The following is an 18,318-nucleotide window of genomic DNA, read 5'->3' on the forward strand; positions in this document are numbered from 1 at the left end:
CCAAAGATGCATATTTCCATTCAAGCGGCAAAAATTAAATCTAAATCCCCCATAACATTGAAATGGGAAACAGATATTGACAGTGAGTTTGACAAAAAAGACTGGAACGAGAAATCTCATTACTCAAGCAAAGGACTTCTCAGCGCTGATTTAAGGAAAAACGTCTTTTAGATGGTATTTGACTCCCATCAAAAACAGCACACCTAGTGAAAGGTAGCTCTAGAAATTGCTATAGGGGATGCAACACTAGGATCTTATATCCACATGTGGTGGGAATGCCCGAGAGTTCAAACAATATGGCAAGACCTTTTGAAACTCTTAAGTAAAACATTAGATGAACGGATCTCACTCACCCCGACACAGGCATTGCTACACAAACAAATTCCCAGATTTAACTCACATATAAACACTTTCATTAGAATTCTGTGCATGGCTACTAGAATAACCATAGCCAAATACTGGAAGACAGGGGTACCAAATTGGACAGAAGTTCTAGTTAGAATCAAGTCTATATATACAATGTATGAATCAGCAGCGTTTATACAGGATACTGTAGACACATTCCACAAAATATGTTCTTACTGGATACTCCAGAATAGCACAAATCGAGACTAAAGCAGAGACTAAGGAGAGACAGGACGGACTTGAAGGGTGAGAAAGATAAATGATTTTCTAGATGAGGGAGCTATCTACCACCAGAACTTATCCCTGTGGACTGAACTTTGGGAAAACATAAAAAAAAAAAAGTGTTGGATGAGTAAGCATTTATTAGCTACTATAGCAATAAAGTACAGTAATGGAAAATATTTAAAAGTTTTATTGTTTAAGTTGAATTATTCTTTTTTTTCTTTATTATTTAAAACTTATCTTTATGCATTTATTCCCCCCTATTAATACTGTTGCTTCTCTAAAGCTATGAGCCTTATGTTTAGTTAAGGGGAGGTGAAAACAAAATATCAATGACACTTTATCATACTATATAAGAAACATGGAAATAGGAGAAAAACCTGACATACAGTAGGAGGGTAACTCTTGGACTATCGTGTAAGATATCAAACCATTGGATGCCAAGGGACATATGGGAGACTGATTACTATAAGAAAATGTTTATGGACTCAAGGGGGACCTGTTACTAAACTAGTTACCCTGAATGTGTTATAAACTCATGAATAACAACTGTATTAAAGACCATGCTATAACATATTAACCTATGTTAGACTTCCATTATATCTAATGTAATGATCTGCTGTTATTATATGTGATGCAGTGCTGTTAATAAAAACTATTTCAACTAAAATATTTTGTATTCAATTAGAAATTGTTCTGCCCTAATATAATATATAGTAATGCTATGAATTAGTTATTTAAAAGAACTTACAATTTGTTGCTTGAATGCAGAAAATATTTGGATTAGTCAATTCAACAGTTTGGACAACTCTTTCCGGCGTCTTTGAAGAATTGATTGAATAAAAAACAGCTTCTTGTGTGCACAGTTGACCGTCTCCTCTGTAAAATAATAATTTATGTTAACATATTTGATGTCTAACAGTAGCCATTTATTAAAGTATATTTAAATATAAATGGAAATAGAAATAAAGGAGAGATAAGAAATGCATGGTATAAATAAATAGTAGCAGTATATTTTTCACACTGTGCTACAAGGTCACATCAAATCATGGACTAATGTCATCCAGCATAAGTTTTTACCCTGCACAAATGCTAGATTTACTTTTTCCCCAGCAAACACTGAATTCATACATTTATTAGACCCTTTTTGACAACTTTTTGCTACTGCTAAAAAGACACCACTAAAAACTGTACAAAGTTGAATGTCAACAAAAGAAATCTCAAACAAACTGCAGTATAACATGTATTTTTATTAAGAACTACAGGTAATAAAAGAAGCAACAACAACAAAAAAAAAAAAAAAAAAAAAAAAGGAACTCAACATAAATCCTTATTGCATGACCCCACCATTCCATCTTAGTTAAAGAGCAGCAATGAATGGTCAAGAAGCTTGGCGAATCCTGAGCCAAGTTAAGTACATTTTGATAAAAAATAAATCACTAAATGCCCCCACCAAAGCTCTACCACTCTTCTACATGTATATTTTTTACAACTAGGCAGTAATTTTACCCCTTTGCTGCCAGTAATAATTGTACTTATTTGGTTCCCAGTAACACATGTAAACAGAAGAGATGTGACCCCCTTGACTGTCCCTCATTTTTTCTGCTCCATATTTGTAATGCATTGAAGCATAAGAGGCATTATACTTATGGGATATAGAAAAAAATGGACATTTAAGTGTCCTGTATTTTTGTGAAGATTTTACTGTACAAACTGCAAAAATACTGGACTGTCTGGTTGAATACTGGACACCTGGCAACCCTACTTGGGTACTATGTACTTTCATTTTAACTAGTTTCAACTATTTTTCAACTGAAAACGTAAAAAGACATGAGTCATTGAAAAAGTTATGTACTAACGAAACGTGTCTGACTCTTCTCTATGAATCATAATACACCCTGCTGTTTCAACGTCATCCATGATTTGAGTGCAAGAAACTGTTGCTTGAATTGTTTGTGAGACTTAGGTGAAGACTCTTCTACCTGGGAACCTATTTTATGGATAGTGGTTCCAGAGGATTTGTTATTGTGGAACACATACAGCATGAAGCATGCTAAACCCAGAAGATTCTAGGAAGATATAACACTTGAGCTCCTACATTGCTGAGTTGGAACTATGTGGATGGCTTTGTCTTTGACAAGTATCATGCTTTCTACAGGATTTACAGAAATAGAAGATCTGACAAAAAAGATCTACTGGCAATGGCAGGGCCTTCCTCAAACCAGCCAGGTAGCCATTTATACTGTAGATTGTAAGTTCCCACGGGAATAGAACCCTTAATTCCTCCTGTATGTGTTTGTAAATGTTGTCCTGTCTCTTACAAGTTATATATCATTGTTTTATTTAAATGAATTGTATCCATGGACAGCGCTGCGGAATATGCTGGTGCTTCATAAATAAAGAATAATAATAATAATAATAATTTATGATAAAATCCAAAACATATGAAATTAATTTTCCTAATTTTCTAGAAACAGGAAATACAAATCAGTGTCTCTACCCCACAAAGCAGAAAAAAGGGGGGTTCCAATATATTAAAACATAACTTTTATTATAGATAAATTAAATTACAACAGTGGTTTAAAAACTTTTCAAAATAACTGGCGAATCCACTTAAAAAACATAATTTATGGGGGGGCGGAGCCAAGCCACGCTGGTAGATGGCTGTGTTGTAGGAGAGCTCCTAAACCCTCAAGCCGTACATAGCATATTTTAAACATATAAACGCTCCTTTTTTCAATTATTTGAACTCCAGTGGGAGTACCGAAGTAACCCTCAACTACTGACACCCCTTGAAGGCATAAACGCAGACTGCCTCCAGCATATAGTAGCCGCGGCACCCGCGCCATTAATGCTCACGCCGAGACAGAAAACCGGAGACAGCAGATGATCATCGCGGCTCACTTACTTCAGCCCCGAATCACATGAGAGGACAATCACAGCACATAAGCAGCTGGGCTCTGAAAAGTGGACACCATCCGACAATAAACAGGGTAAGCCAGCCGCACATACAGCATATTGTCACACTGCAGTAAGGCCCAAGTGCGCAACACACCATCCTGCATACCACGAGGGCAGCTCCGTTAAGTATAACAGATCACGGTGGGGACCTTCAGGCTTAAATTTTCACAAGACAAGTTGCGACTGATTCAGGAATAATTTTGAAAAGGGGTGAGAGATTGGGGCTGAAGAGAGTTGACTGGCCTTTATTAGAATCCTCAGTTGAACACGAGGGGAAACATTTCCACGGACATAGTTGATCCCCCTAATTCCACCTTGCAAATCAAATCTGTCACAGGAAATCAAGGGATCTGGTCCTTAATAAATTGTAGGGGGCTGCAACAACCAAATTTAGCAACCACAGATGTCCTTTCACAAGCAGCATTTAAAATCCTTTCTACCATAAAAGCTGCATTTGAGTCATCATAAAGAACAAAATACACAGAACCCCCCTGACAAATTTTACTTAATTAAGTACGTGAAGATAATCTTGAAAAAGCTCACCTTTAGTGTCAAGCACTAATTTCCACATTAATTACACCAAGAGAGGAATGCACTTAATACAAGGCTAATTCTAACAATCCAATACCCATTTAACAATAAGAGACATTGAGGGATGCCTTGCAAAAAGCAGCAAAAAGCTGAAAAAAATACTCCAGTTGGTGCTTTAAATAGATTTCTAAAACAAGTCGACACTTCTACCACATCTCCACCTGATAGCATTATAGAGGCAGTCTCACAGGCTAACATCATGCAACAACAAAGCACGGACATTCAAATGCAAAACACAATCACTAAAGATGACCTCAGAAATTTGTCCTCCAAGGAGGATATTAAAGAAGCGGTTCAAGAAATGCGAAATCTTTTTTAATGAGTTAAGGAAAGATATCTCAGCATTGGATAACAGAGTCTCTCAGGTAGAAGCTAAACAACATGAGCATACAGCTTCAGTAACATTGATGAATACTGACATCCAAAGTAACTCAGAGGCAATACAACAATTAGCTGATAAAATTGAAGACCTAGACAACAGAGGTCGACGTAATAACTTACGTATCAGAGGAATCTCAGAGACTATTCACCCCCCTGCAATAAATGGATGCCTTCAAAGTCTATTCCGATCCCTGAAGGACACCCCATCTTCACCTGACATAATTCTGGAGCGTGCACATCGTGCACTACGGGCAAAACCACCACCTAAGGCCCCCCCCAGAGACATTATTGTTCGTTTTCTAAATTACAGAGATAAAGAAGACATTCTTAGATGTGCACGTCTTAAACACCCAGTCCATCATGCCGGGGAGGAATTGCAAATTTTCTCGGATATCTCGCCAACAACCCTCCAGAAAAGGAGGGAATTGGGCCACATCACAGCCAAACTTCGAGCACATAAAATACCATACCGGTGGGGCTTCCCAGTTTCCTTAGTGGCATCATATCAGAATAAATCCTTCATATTTCATCCTGGATCAGATGAGCAAGCCTTCCTCTCCGGACTTTCCATCGATGTGGATCTGCCGCAACGGGGTACACCCCCAGAATAAATCTCTCCATCTTCATGTCAAGTCGGTGGTAGGTAGGAGTTGGCCCTGCCGGCCGACTACCTCCATCATTCCTCTTTTCAGGTTTGACTTTTTGCACAGAGCGTCTAGAGCTGTATCCTTTTTATATTAGTTGGTGCTAAGTCCGAGCTGATGTGACTGTTACTTGTTAAATGTGATGTACATTCCTAGTGCTCCAGGGACAATGAGAGGGTGGGCATGAATGCAGGTCTAATTGTCCTGGACAATTTGATAAGACTTTAGGCTCATGATGGGTAAAACATAAGGGCATTTGCTCTCTTAAACATCTGTAACCAATATGAGGTCATGCACTGAAAAGTTATACTGTTTGTATTCACGTATTAGGGTTTAAACAGTTAATATAAATATTTTTTTACCTTTTTCTTTTATTTTTCATATTTTTTACACTAACTGACGTATTCTCCACCCTTTTATAGGATGTATGATGTCAAAAGGCAATTTAAACCTCTATAATATATTGACAGGTTATATGTATTTACAAACGCCTTAACATCATGTAGGGCCTGATAATGTGAGTGTCCCTGGGTCCAGGGTTGGGGTTAGTATTTCACCTATGCAGTCAGAAACTACTTTATTTCATGCATATCTCCCCCCACATCCTTTTTCCAGAACCCTCTTCTCCTTCCCGCCTTCTCCCCCTCACCTTACTATCCCCATACTTCTTCTCCCTTTTCTCACTAATTCCTTACATTTAGCCCCCCCTCTTCCTTTCCCATTCATAACTTTACTTGCCTTTTCCTTCCTTTCTTTTCCCCTTTTCTCTCACCTGTATTATTGACTCAATACTTTATATTACACAATTACAAATCCTGGACACTACGAGACAGCAATTATAAAATACTCCCCTTGTTAGTGTATATCAATGTTATTTGGAGTTTAAAGTTTATCATTCCTTTTATGTACTGGCTTGAGGGTTATTACCCTGTGCGAAAAACTTTCAGTTTCAATCTGTTGTATTACTTAAGTAATTGTATAATCTAGATACGAAAGTTTATTTTCTTGTTACCTTATACATTACCTGATCCGAAAGTATACATCGGGTCTAAAAACCTTTTTCTCAATTTCTTATTCCTCCCTTTCTATTATCTGATTTCTCTCGCTCTTTCTACTTTGTCTCCTATTTTTTTTTTTTTTTCTCTTCTCTCCCAGGATGAATCAGAGGCAGAGCAAGTTTGGCTCGCATGGCCTAACATTAACTACAATCAACGCCAAAGGTTTAAACAACCCAGGTAAAAGGTCTATAGCCTTCAGGTCACTGAAAAGTCTGTATAGTCATGTGTTGTTCCTTCAGGAGACGCATTTCCGTAAAGGAAAAGAACCGAAGTGGTTTAACTCACAATATCCCACTGCCATATTTGCCTCAGGACAATTTAAAAAAGGTGGTGTAGGTATCCTAATTCACCATTCGGTGCCTTTGAAAATTTCACAGATAGAAAGAGATCCAGAAGGGAGATATTTGATTGTAACGGGTGCATTATACGAGCATCCAATAACATTGGCCACCTTATACAGCCCAAACACTGACCAACATGTTTTTATGTCTAAAATGTCAAAACTCCTGTTAGATCACGCGAGGGGCACAGTTTTCCTGTCTGGTGATTTTAACATAACTATGGACACCACATTAGACACTTCCAATGGCATAGCTAGCACTCCTACCAAAGTACTGAAATCTGTCAGAAACACAATTTTAAACCTCCAACTTCATGATATATGGCGCACACTGCACCCAACACGCAAAGACTACACATATTATTCTCCACCACATAATAAATACTCCCGCATAGATTATTTCTACACAGACTCCAACGGACTAGACATGATTACTGACTGTTCCATTGGACACATTACATGGTCGGACCATGCCCCGGTTACGTGCCGGGTCCAGTGGCCAGATCTCCCTCCCACAACCTATATATGGCGTCTGGACGATTACCTATTGAATGACCCCATTATTAAACTTGATATTCAAAAATCTCTGGAAGATTACTTATCACATAATAATCCTAAGCAAACCTCACTTATAACTGTTTGGGAAGCTCACAAATGTGTCATAAGAGGAGACTTCCTGAAACATAAAGCGCGTCTTACTAAGATGCATAGAGTAAAACAGGCAGAATTACTTCATTCCATATCACAATTAGAGGAGAAACACAAAAAAGACTTATCTGATATTGAAACTAAAGAGGCCTTGGATAATGCTAGAAAAGACTTAAAAACGCTTTTATCTGATACTTACCACCGCAAAATTATGCACACGAAACAGCAATACTATGAAGGAGGAAATAAGCCTGGAAAGCTGTTAGCTAGGGCAGTACGTAGAAAACAACTAAAAACACACATACATTTGATACAAAATTCAGATGGCTCTGTAATTAAAGGCAATAAACAAATAGCTAACTCCTTCCACTCTTTCTATCAGTCATTATACAATATAGGACAGTCTGCTGAATCCATAGAACCTCAGGGAAACAAACTAGACAGAACGCTCTTGATAGATCAATATCTGGCGAAGCTGGCGTTGCCGCAGCTAGATGCTGAACAGAGAAACTACTTAGACTCACAAATCACTGCTGAAGAACTCTTACAAGCTATCAAAGATTTCCCCAATGGAAAAAGCCCAGGCCCAGACGGGCTCTCCATAAAATATTATAAGTCATATATTGATACACTAGGGCCATTGATGCTTCAACTTTTTAACAACTTGACCAAACAACCAGAACTTTCTAGCACTATGTTAGAGGCACATATTACCGTGTTGCCTAAGCCGGGCAAGCCCCCTAATAATCCAGCTAATTTTAGACCTATCTCCCTATTAAACCTAGACATCAAAATTCTCTCAAAAATTTTAGCAAATCGTCTTAATAAATTTCTCACAAATCTTGTCTCCCCCGAACAGGTAGGGTTTGTGCCTGGGAGGGAGGCACGTGATAATACCATGAAGGTGATCCAGATAATAAATTTCGCACAGATTGAAGGGGTACCTATGGCATTATTTTCGACTGACGCAGAGAAGGCCTTCGACCGGGTCGATTGGCTCTTCCTGCGTCAGGTCATGAAGGCCATGAATTTTGGAGAGCCTTTCCTAGATATGGTCTTTGCTCTTTACTCAGCTCCCAATGCTCGGATTAGACTAAACGGAACACTATCAGATACCTTCACTATAACTAACGGGACCCGTCAGGGATGCCCGTTATCCCCCTTACTTTTTGCACTATCAATTGAAGCATTAGCACAAAAAATACGCCTTAACCCTACCATCAAAGGAATCCGCATTGGTGACACGGAGCATAAACAGGCACTATATGCCGACGATGTTCTGTACACTCTTACTGATATAGAAACATCAATCCCAGAGTTACTTTCTGAACTAACGGCATATGGTAATCTTTCTAATTTCCATTTAAACCTTTCTAAATCAGAACTTCTCAACATCAACTCTCCCCCTGAACATACCCAGTTCCTAGCACAACATCATAAAGTCCCCTTAGCAGCCACAAAGCTGAAATACTTAGGCATTTACCTATCAGCAAACACGGCAGATCTATATAAAAATAATTACTTAACTATTAAGAAAGAGATATCTGATGACCTATCCTCATGGAAGAACAAATCATTATCCTGGTTAGGAAAGATAGGCTTAATCAAAATGAATATTTTACCACGCATACTTTATATCATGCAAACGACCCCTATTCACCTACCAGCGGATTTCCTACCCAAACTTCAAAAAACCTTAGAGCAGTTCATATGGTCAGGAGTAAAACCCAGAGTCCCAAAAAAGACACTTTACCTTCCCAGAGATAGAGGGGGACTGGGATTCCCAGATCTGGCATTATATAGGAGGGCCATATTATTGCAGAGGCTTACAGAGTGGGCACACAATTCTTCACAGAAGTTATGGATCAGGATTGACGGGCAGATTCTACATTCTAATAATGTTGCTTCTCTGGCGTGGACCCCTGCGCCTAAACGCCCAAAAATATTGCAAAATTACCATTTACTAACAGAAACCTTTACGGAATGGGACAGGTTAATTTCCACAAGTACACACATATCTAAACGCACCTCACCACTTATCCCAATTTTAGAGAATCCTGACTTACCCTATTATGACTTGAGTAGAAACAGAGATAAACCTTACAACCTGAGAGTAGGCGCTTTACATTTCGCTTTGACCAATGGGAGACTCAAACTACAACATGAAATGAGGGAACACTCAGACTATATTTTCTCATCTTGGTTAAGATATCACCAGCTTTCCCACTATTTAGCACACCACGAAAATAAACATGATCTCCTTAGAGAGCTTACACCGTTTGAGACCTTATGTACTGACTCCACCCCGCCAAAAAGACTAATTTCAAAAATATATAAAATGCTTCTCGTTCCACCTGACATAAGATTACCAACATACACTGTTGCATGGAACAGAGACATTAATAATGAGGTGGGGGAGGAGGAATGGCTCAAGTCATTTAGACTGATTAAACACTCCTCAGTTTCAGCAGTAGTTCAGGAAATACAACTTAAATTACACACTAGATGGTATTATACTCCATCTAGATTGCATCGATTTTTTCCGACGGCCTCAGCGGCTTGTTGGAGAGGTTGTGGCGAGATGGGAACACTCTCACACATTTGGTGGTCCTGCCCTAGGCTGACAAACTTCTGGTCAACTGTCTTAGAAGAGATGTCTAATATATTAAATGTACATATTCCAAATTCCCTCGAAACCATTTTGTTTCTACATTTACCTGACAATATTAACAGGCAGGGACGGGCCCTTCTTTTGATTATGCTTACTGGTGCGAAGAGACTGATTCCCAGACTTTGGAAATCTGAGGAGGTGCCCACTCTTGTAGAGTGGAAATCCGCTGTGAATGATTTACTATCACTTGAAAGGTTGCACTATCTTCAAAGCAACCAAATAGATGTATACGAATCTCTGCTCACTACCTGGAAACCCCCCCAAACTGGTTAAACCAATTGGTGACCTTCTGAGTGTGCATATAATTTTACCACTAAAAATTTAATCGAATTCATTATGGGAGACCCCCACCCCCTTTTTTTTTTTTTTTCTCTCCTCTTCTTCTTCTTTCTCTTTTCCTTCACTTTCTCTACTTCATTGGGCCTGGTGTATATGGGCTGCTTCTTTTAGAGCTTTTTGTTCATAAAGGTACTAATTTATTTATATATTAAATAATATTGTTAAAAAAAAAAAAAGTCAAGCTTTAATTACCAACGTAAATGGACAACTTATCCTATAACTAAATTTCTAGCATGTACTTTGTAACGGGGGGATCCACACTAGTAAGTTTTGTGGGAACCCCTCGAATTTCCATCTTGCTGTAGAATTTATCCTAACCTAGTTGTACGATATATCATAATTTAAATTGGGTACAAATACCTCAAAGAGTATGTTTATGTTTTTACATCTTATCCATGTATTGTATTTGTATAATCTTAAATAAAGCTTGTTTGAAAAAAAAAAAAAAAAAAAAAACATAATTTATGTAAGAACTTACCTGATAAATTCATTTCTTTCATATTAGCAAGAGTCCATGAGCTAGTGACGTATGGGATATACATTCCTACCAGGAGGGGCAAAGTTTCCCAAACCTCAAAATGCCTATAAATACACCCCTCACCACACCCACAATTCAGTTTAACGAATAGCCAAGAAGTGGGGTGATAAAAAAGTGCGAAAGCATATAAAATAAGGAATTGGAATAATTGTGCTTTATACAAAAATCATAACCACCCCAAAAAAAGGGCGGGCCTCATGGACTCTTGCTAATATGAAAGAAATGAATTTATCAGGTAAGTTCTTACATAAATTATGTTTTCTTTCATGTAATTAGCAAGAGTCCATGAGCTAGTGACGTATGGGATAATGATTACCCAAGATGTGGATCTTTCCACGCAAGAGTCACTAGAGAGGGAGGGATAAAATAAAGACAGCCAATTCCTGCTGAAAATAATCCACACCCAAAATAAAGTTTAATGAAAAACATAAGCAGAAGATTCAAACTGAAACTGCTGCCTGAAGTACTTTTCTACAAAAAACTGCTTCAGAAGAAGAAAATACATCAAAATGGTAGAATTTAGTAAAAGTATGCAAAGAGGACCAAGTTGCTGCTTTGCAAATCTGATCAATCGAAGCTTCATTCCTAAACGCCCAGGAAGTAGAAACTGACCTAGTAGAATGAGCTGTAATTCTTTGAGGCGGAGATTTACCCGACTCAACATAGGCAAGATGAATTAAAGATTTCAACCAAGATGCCAAAGAAATGGCAGAAGCTTTCTGGCCTTTTCTAGAACCAGAAAAGATAACAAATAAACTAGAAGTCTTTCGGAAAGACTTAGTAGCTTCAACATAATATTTCAAAGCTCTAACAACATCCAAAGAATGCAATGATTTCTCCTTAGAATTCTTAGGATTAGGACATAATGAAGGAACCACAATTTCCCTACTAATGTTGTTAGAATTCACAACTTTAGGTAAAAATTCAAAAGAAGTTTGCAACACTGCCTTATCCTGATGAAAAATCAGAAAAAGGAGACTCACAAGAAAGAGCAGATAATTCAGAAACTCTTCTGGCAGAAGAGATTGCCAAAAGGAACAAAACTTTCAAAGAAAGTAATTTAATGTCCAATGAATGCATAGGTTCAAACGGAGGAGCTTGAAGAGCCCCCAGAACCAAATTCAAACTCCAAGGAGGAGAAATTGACTTAATGACAGGTTTTATACGAACCAAAGCTTGTACAAAACAAAGAATATCAGGAAGATTAGCAATCTTTCTGTGAAAAAGAACAGAAAGAGCAGAGATTTGTCCTTTCAAAGAACTTGCGGATAAACCTTTATCTAAACCATCCTGAAGAAACTGTAAAATTCTCGGAATTCTAAAAGAATGCCAAGAAAAATGATGAGAGACACACCAAGAAATATAAGTCTTCCAGACTCTATAATATATCTCTCTGGATACAGATTTACGAGCCTGTAACATAGTATTAATCACAGAGTCAGAGAAACCTCTTTGACCAAGAATCAAGCGTTCAATCTCCATACCTTTAAATTTAAGGATTTGAGATCCTGATGGAAAAAAGGACCTTGCGACAGAAGGTCTGGTCGTAGCGGAAGAGTCCACGGATGGCAAGAGGCCATCCGGACAAGATCCGCATACCAAAACCTGTGAGGCCATGCCGGAGCTACCAGCAGAACAAACGAGCATTCCTTCAGAATCTTGGAGATTACTCTTGGAAGAAGAACTAGAGGCGGAAAGATATAAGCAGGATGATACTTCCAAGGAAGTGATAATGCATCCACTGCTTCCGCCTGAGGATCCCGGGATCTGGACAGATACCTGGGAAGTTTCTTGTTTAGATGAGACGCCATCAGATCTATTTCTGGAAGCTCCCACATTTGAACAATCTGAAGAAATACCTCTGGGTGAAAAGACCATTCGCCCGGATGCAACGTTTGGCGACTGAGATAATCCGCTTCCCAATTGTCTATACCTGGGATATGAACCGCAGAGATTAGACAGGAGCTGGATTCCGCCCAAACCAGAATTCGAGATACTTCTTTCATAGCCAGAGGACTGTGAGTCCCTCCTTGATGATTGATGTATGCCACAGTAGTGACATTGTCTGTCTGAAAACAAATGAACGATTCTCTCTTCAGAAGAGGCCAAGACTGAAGAGCTCTGAAAATTGCACGGAGTTCCAAAATATTGATCGGTAATCTCACCTCCTGAGATTCCCAAACTCCTTGTGCCATCAGAGATCCCCACACAGCTCCCCAACCTGTGAGACTTGCATCTGTTGAAATTACAGTCCAGGTCGGAAGCACAAAAGAAGCCCCCTGAATTAAATGATGGTGATCTGTCCACCACGTTAGAGAGTGTCGTACAATCGGTTTTAAAGATATTAATTGAGATATCTTTGTGTAATCCTTGCACCATTGATTCAGCATACAGAGCTGAAGAGGTCGCATGTGAAAACGAGCAAAGGGGATCGCGTCCGATGCAGCAGTCATAAGACCTAGAATTTCCATGCATAAGGCTACCGAAGGGAATGATTGTGACTGAAGGTTTCGACAAGCTGAAATCAATTTTAGACGTCTCTTGTCTGTTAAAGACAGAGTCATGGACACTGAATCTATCTGGAAACCCAGAAAGGTTACCCTTGTCTCCTTGTCTGAGGAATCAATGAACTTTTTGGTGAATTGATCCTCCAACCATGAACTTGAAGAAACAACACAAGTCGATTCGTATGAGATTCTGCTAAATGTAAAGACTGAGCAAGTACCAAGATATCGTCCAAATAAGGAAATACCACAATACCCTGTTCTCTGATTACAGACAGAAGGGCACCGAGAACCTTTGTAAAAATTCTTGGAGCTGTAGCTAGGCCAAACGGCAGAGCCACAAACTGGTAATGCTTGTCCAGAAAAGAGAATCTCAGGAACTGATAATGATCTGGATGAATCGGAATATGCAGATATGCATCCTGTAAATCTATTGTGGACATAAAATGCCCTTGCTGAACAAAAGGCACAATACCCTGTTCTCTGATTACAGACAGAAGGGCACCGAGAACCTTTGTAAAAATTCTTGGAGCTGTAGCTAGGCCAAACGGCAGAGCCACAAACTGGTAATGCTTGTCCAGAAAAGAGAATCTCAGGAACTGATAATGATCTGGATGAATCGGAATATGCAGATATGCATCCTGTAAATCTATTGTGGACATAAAATGCCCTTGCTGAACAAAAGGCAAGATAGTCCTTACAGTTACCATCTTGAACGTTGGTATCCTTACATAACGATTCAATATTTTTAGATCCAGAACTGGTCTGAAGGAATTCTCCTTCTTTGGTACAATGAAGAGATTTGAATAAAACCCCATCCCCTGTTCCAGAACTGGAACTGGCATAATTACTCCAGCCAACTCTAGATCTGAAACACAATTCAGAAATGCTTGAGCTTTCACTGGATTTACTGGGACACGGGAAAGAAAAAATCTCTTTGCAGGAGGTCTCATCTTGAAACCAATTCTGTACCCTTCTGAAACAATGTTCTGAATCCAAAGATTGTGAACAGAATTGATCCAAATTTCTTTGAAAAAACGTAACCTGCCCCCTACCCGCTGAGCTGGAATGAGGGCCGCACCTTCATGTGGACTTAGAAGCAGGCTTTGCCTTTCTAGAAGGCTTGGATTTATTCCAGACTGGAGATGGTTTCCAAACTGAAACTGCTCCTGAGGATGAAGGATCAGGCTTTTGTTCTTTGTTGAAACGAAAGGAACGAAAACGATTATTAGCCCTGTTTTTACCCTTAGATTTTTTATCCTGTGGTAAAAAAGTTCCTTTCCCACCAGTAACAGTTGAGATAATGGAATCCAACTGAGAACCAAATAATTTGTTACCCTGGAAAGAAATGGAAAGTAGAGTTGATTTAGAAGCCATATCAGCATTCCAAGTTTTAAGCCATAAAGCTCTTCTAGCTAAAATAGCTAGAGACATAAACCTGACATCAACTCTGATAATATCAAAAATGGCATCACAGATAAAATTATTAGCATGCTGAAGAAGAATAATAATATTATGAGAATCATGATCTGTTACTTGTGTTGCTAAAGTCTCCAACCAAAAAGTTGAAGCTGCAGCAACATCAGCCAAAGATATAGCAGGTCTAAGAAGATTACCTGAACACAGATAAGCTTTTCTTAGAAAGGATTCAATTTTCCTATCTAAAGGATCTTTAAACGAAGTACCATCTGACGTAGGAATAGTAGTACGTTTAGCAAGGGTAGAAATAGCCCCATCGACTTTAGGGATTTTGTCCCAAAATTCTAATCTGTCAGACGGCACAGGATATAATTGCTTAAAACGTTTAGAAGGAGTAAATGAAATACCCAATTTATCCCATTCTCTGGAAATTACTTCAGAAATAGCATTAGGAAGAGGAAAAACTTCTGGAATAACCACAGGAGATTTAAATACCTTATCTAAACGTTTAGAATTAGTATCAAGAGGACCAGAATCCTCTATTTCTAAAGCAATTAGTACTTCTTTAAGTAAAGAACGAATAAATTCCATTTTAAATAAATATGAAGATTTATCAGCATCAATCTCTGAGACAGAATCCTCTGAACCAGAAGAGTCATCAGAATCAGAATGATGATGTTCATTTAAAAATTCATCTGTAGAGAGAGAAGTTTTAAAAGATTTTTTATGTTTACTAGAAGGAGAAATAACAGACATAGCCTTCTTGATGGATTCAGAAACAAAATCTCTTATGTTATCAGGAACATTCTGCACCTTAGATGTTGAGGGAACTGCAACAGGCAATGGTACATTACTAAAGGAAATATTATCTGCTTTAACAAGTTTGTCATGACAATTAATACAAACAACAGCCGGAGGAATAGCTACCAAAAGTTTACAGCAGATACACTTAGCTTTGGTAGTTCCAGCACTAGACAGCGATTTTCCTGAAGTATCTTCTGACTCAGATGCAACGTGAGACATCTTGCAATATGTAAGAAAAAAAACAACATAAAGCAAAATTGATCAAATTCCTTAAATGACAGTTTCAGGAATGGGAAAAAATGCCAATAAACAAGCTTCTAGTAACCAGAAGCAAAGAAAAAATGAGACTGAAATAATGTGGAGACAAAAGCGACGCCCATATTTTTTGGCGCCAAATAATACGCCCACATTGTTTGGCGCCTAAATGCTTTTTGGCGCCAAAAATGACGCCACATCCGGAACGCCGACATTTTTGGCGCAAAAGGACGTCAAAAAATGACGCAACTTCCGGCGACACGTATGACGCCGGAAACAGAAAAGATTTTTTGCGCCAAAAAAGTCTGCGCCAAGAATGACGCAATAAAATGAAGCATTTTCAGCCCCCGCGAGCCTAACAGCCCACAGGGAAAAAAAGTCAAATTTTTAAGGTAAGAAAAAATGATTGATTCAAATGCATTATCCCAAATATGAAACTGACTGTCTGAAAATAAGGAATGTTGAACATTCTGAGTCAAGGCAAATAAATGTTTGAATACATATATTTAGAACTTTATAAATAAAGTGCCCAAACATAGCTTAGAGTGTCACAGAAAATAAGATTTACTTACCCCAGGACACTCATCTACATGTTTGCAGAAAGCCAAACCAGTACTGAAACGAAAATCAGCAGAGGTAATGGTATATAAATAAGAGTATATCGTCGATCTGAAAAGGGAGGTAAGAGATGAATCTCTACGACCGATAACAGAGAACCTATGACATAGACCCCGTAGAAGGAGATCACTGCATTCAAATAGGCAATACTCTCCTCACATCCCTCTGACATTCACTGCACGCTGAGAGGAAAACCGGGCTCCAACTTGCTGCGGAGCGCATATCAACGTAGAATCTAGCACAAACTTACTTCACCACCTCCATAGGAGGCAAAGTTTGTAAAACTGAATTGTGGGTGTGGTGAGGGGTGTATTTATAGGCATTTTGAGGTTTGGGAAACTTTGCCCCTCCTGGTAGGAATGTATATCCCATACGTCACTAGCTCATGGACTCTTGCTAATTACATGAAAGAAACACCACACAATTATCATATTCAATATACTATCCTAATTTGTGTGTCAGAGAAAAAGCACAAAATGGGTAATTATCCCCATTACAGTGTGCAACACTAATAAAAAGATACCTTACTATTGGTAATCTGTGGCTATTAACCCTCCACATGGGAGCAATAAGGGAATCGTGACCTGCCAAGTTCTCAGGTTGCTCCACTGTAATTATTTTAAAATGATGGATATTCCCGAGCTAATCCCAAGGAAGCTTATGCACTGTAAACAAACACAAAACATCATATAGTTACCAAAGTGGCAAAAATATGGAGAAAACTAGGCAAGAAACGCTTTTGCTTGATTTGGAAATCTCCTATTCTGTGAGCAAATCGTCTCTGGATACTACAGGATATTTTCAAAAGTGAGATAAAAAAACACTGTGAAAAGCATCAACAATATGACCTATCATGGCCTATGTTTCCCTCCTTCTCACTTGGAAATTCTGGAAATACCCGTTATACAAAGTGACTTTTAGAAATATTAGCTGGCACCATGAATTTACAAAAATTACCAATGGCACTACCTGTATGTAATAGACCTGTCTATATCTTTAATTACGCCAACAAAATACGGCTAGATGTGGGTGCTCAGTGTATGAATTAGAATACTTAAATATGCAAGAAGAGAGCATACACATTGAAAGCACTACCAGGTCAAATTGCAAACTTGTTGCAAGTAATAATCACTAAGTTAATAATCCAAGAATGGCGTGCGGAAATAGGAAGATTAACTAAATATAAAATATAACTGTTATTGGGTTAAAAAAATTAAAATAGGAAAAAAACAATTAAAATAACACTTAAGTACCAACTGTAGTTTGTAAATAGTTTACGTAGCCAATTGTTAGTTTAAACTAACACATCCAATCTTTACCAAAGTGCAAAGATCACGTACTAATCAGTAAAGTACATCAGAGTTAAATATCTTGATAGAGTAGATTCACTTAGCACTACTGGTAGATTTGTGAGTGAGAGAGTAGAATGGATCCACTATCCATTCTACTCTCTCACTCACAAATCTACCAGGGAATTCCATAATAATACCAAAAGGCAAGCGCAAAACGGGAGTGCGCTTGTATTAACTTAGTGATTATTACTTGCAACAAGTTTGCAATTTGACCTGGGAGTGCTTTCAATGTGTATGCTCTCTTCTTGCATATTTAAATTAGCTGGCACCATGCCTTCAGCATTAAAGTGAATGTCAACTTTCATGATAAAGTGCCCGGTTTTAAAAAAAAAAAATTAAAAACAGGGGCACTCATTCATGAAAGTTTACATTGCACCCAATTTTACAAATACTTACCTTCTTCTCCTGAAATGCCAGATTGCCGATCCACCTGCTTTTTCCTGCTGGACTTACACAGCAAGGACATAACTGGCTTCCTCCAATCACCGCGTGGCCTCACCAGATGGACGCTCCTGGGGGGGGGGGGAGCCGTGATTGGAGGAAACCGGTTTCATCATTGCTGATGAAG

At 38.5% G+C, this 18,318-nt stretch overlaps 1 protein-coding gene across 1 annotated transcript in view; it reads right to left on the reverse strand.

Annotated features, from left to right (window-relative positions):
• Positions 1-18,318, reverse strand: part of TCTN1 (tectonic family member 1) — a 380,029-nt gene that overhangs the window by 321,570 nt on the left and 40,141 nt on the right. The window contains exon 3 of the mRNA XM_053701719.1: positions 1,379-1,506. Within this exon, the coding sequence (XP_053557694.1) occupies positions 1,379-1,506 (128 nt within the window). The remainder of the gene's footprint in view (positions 1-1,378; positions 1,507-18,318) is intronic.

The sequence above is a fragment of the Bombina bombina genome, chromosome 2 (genome assembly GCF_027579735.1).
Source record: "Bombina bombina isolate aBomBom1 chromosome 2, aBomBom1.pri, whole genome shotgun sequence".
Taxonomy (NCBI): Eukaryota; Metazoa; Chordata; class Amphibia; order Anura; family Bombinatoridae; genus Bombina; species Bombina bombina.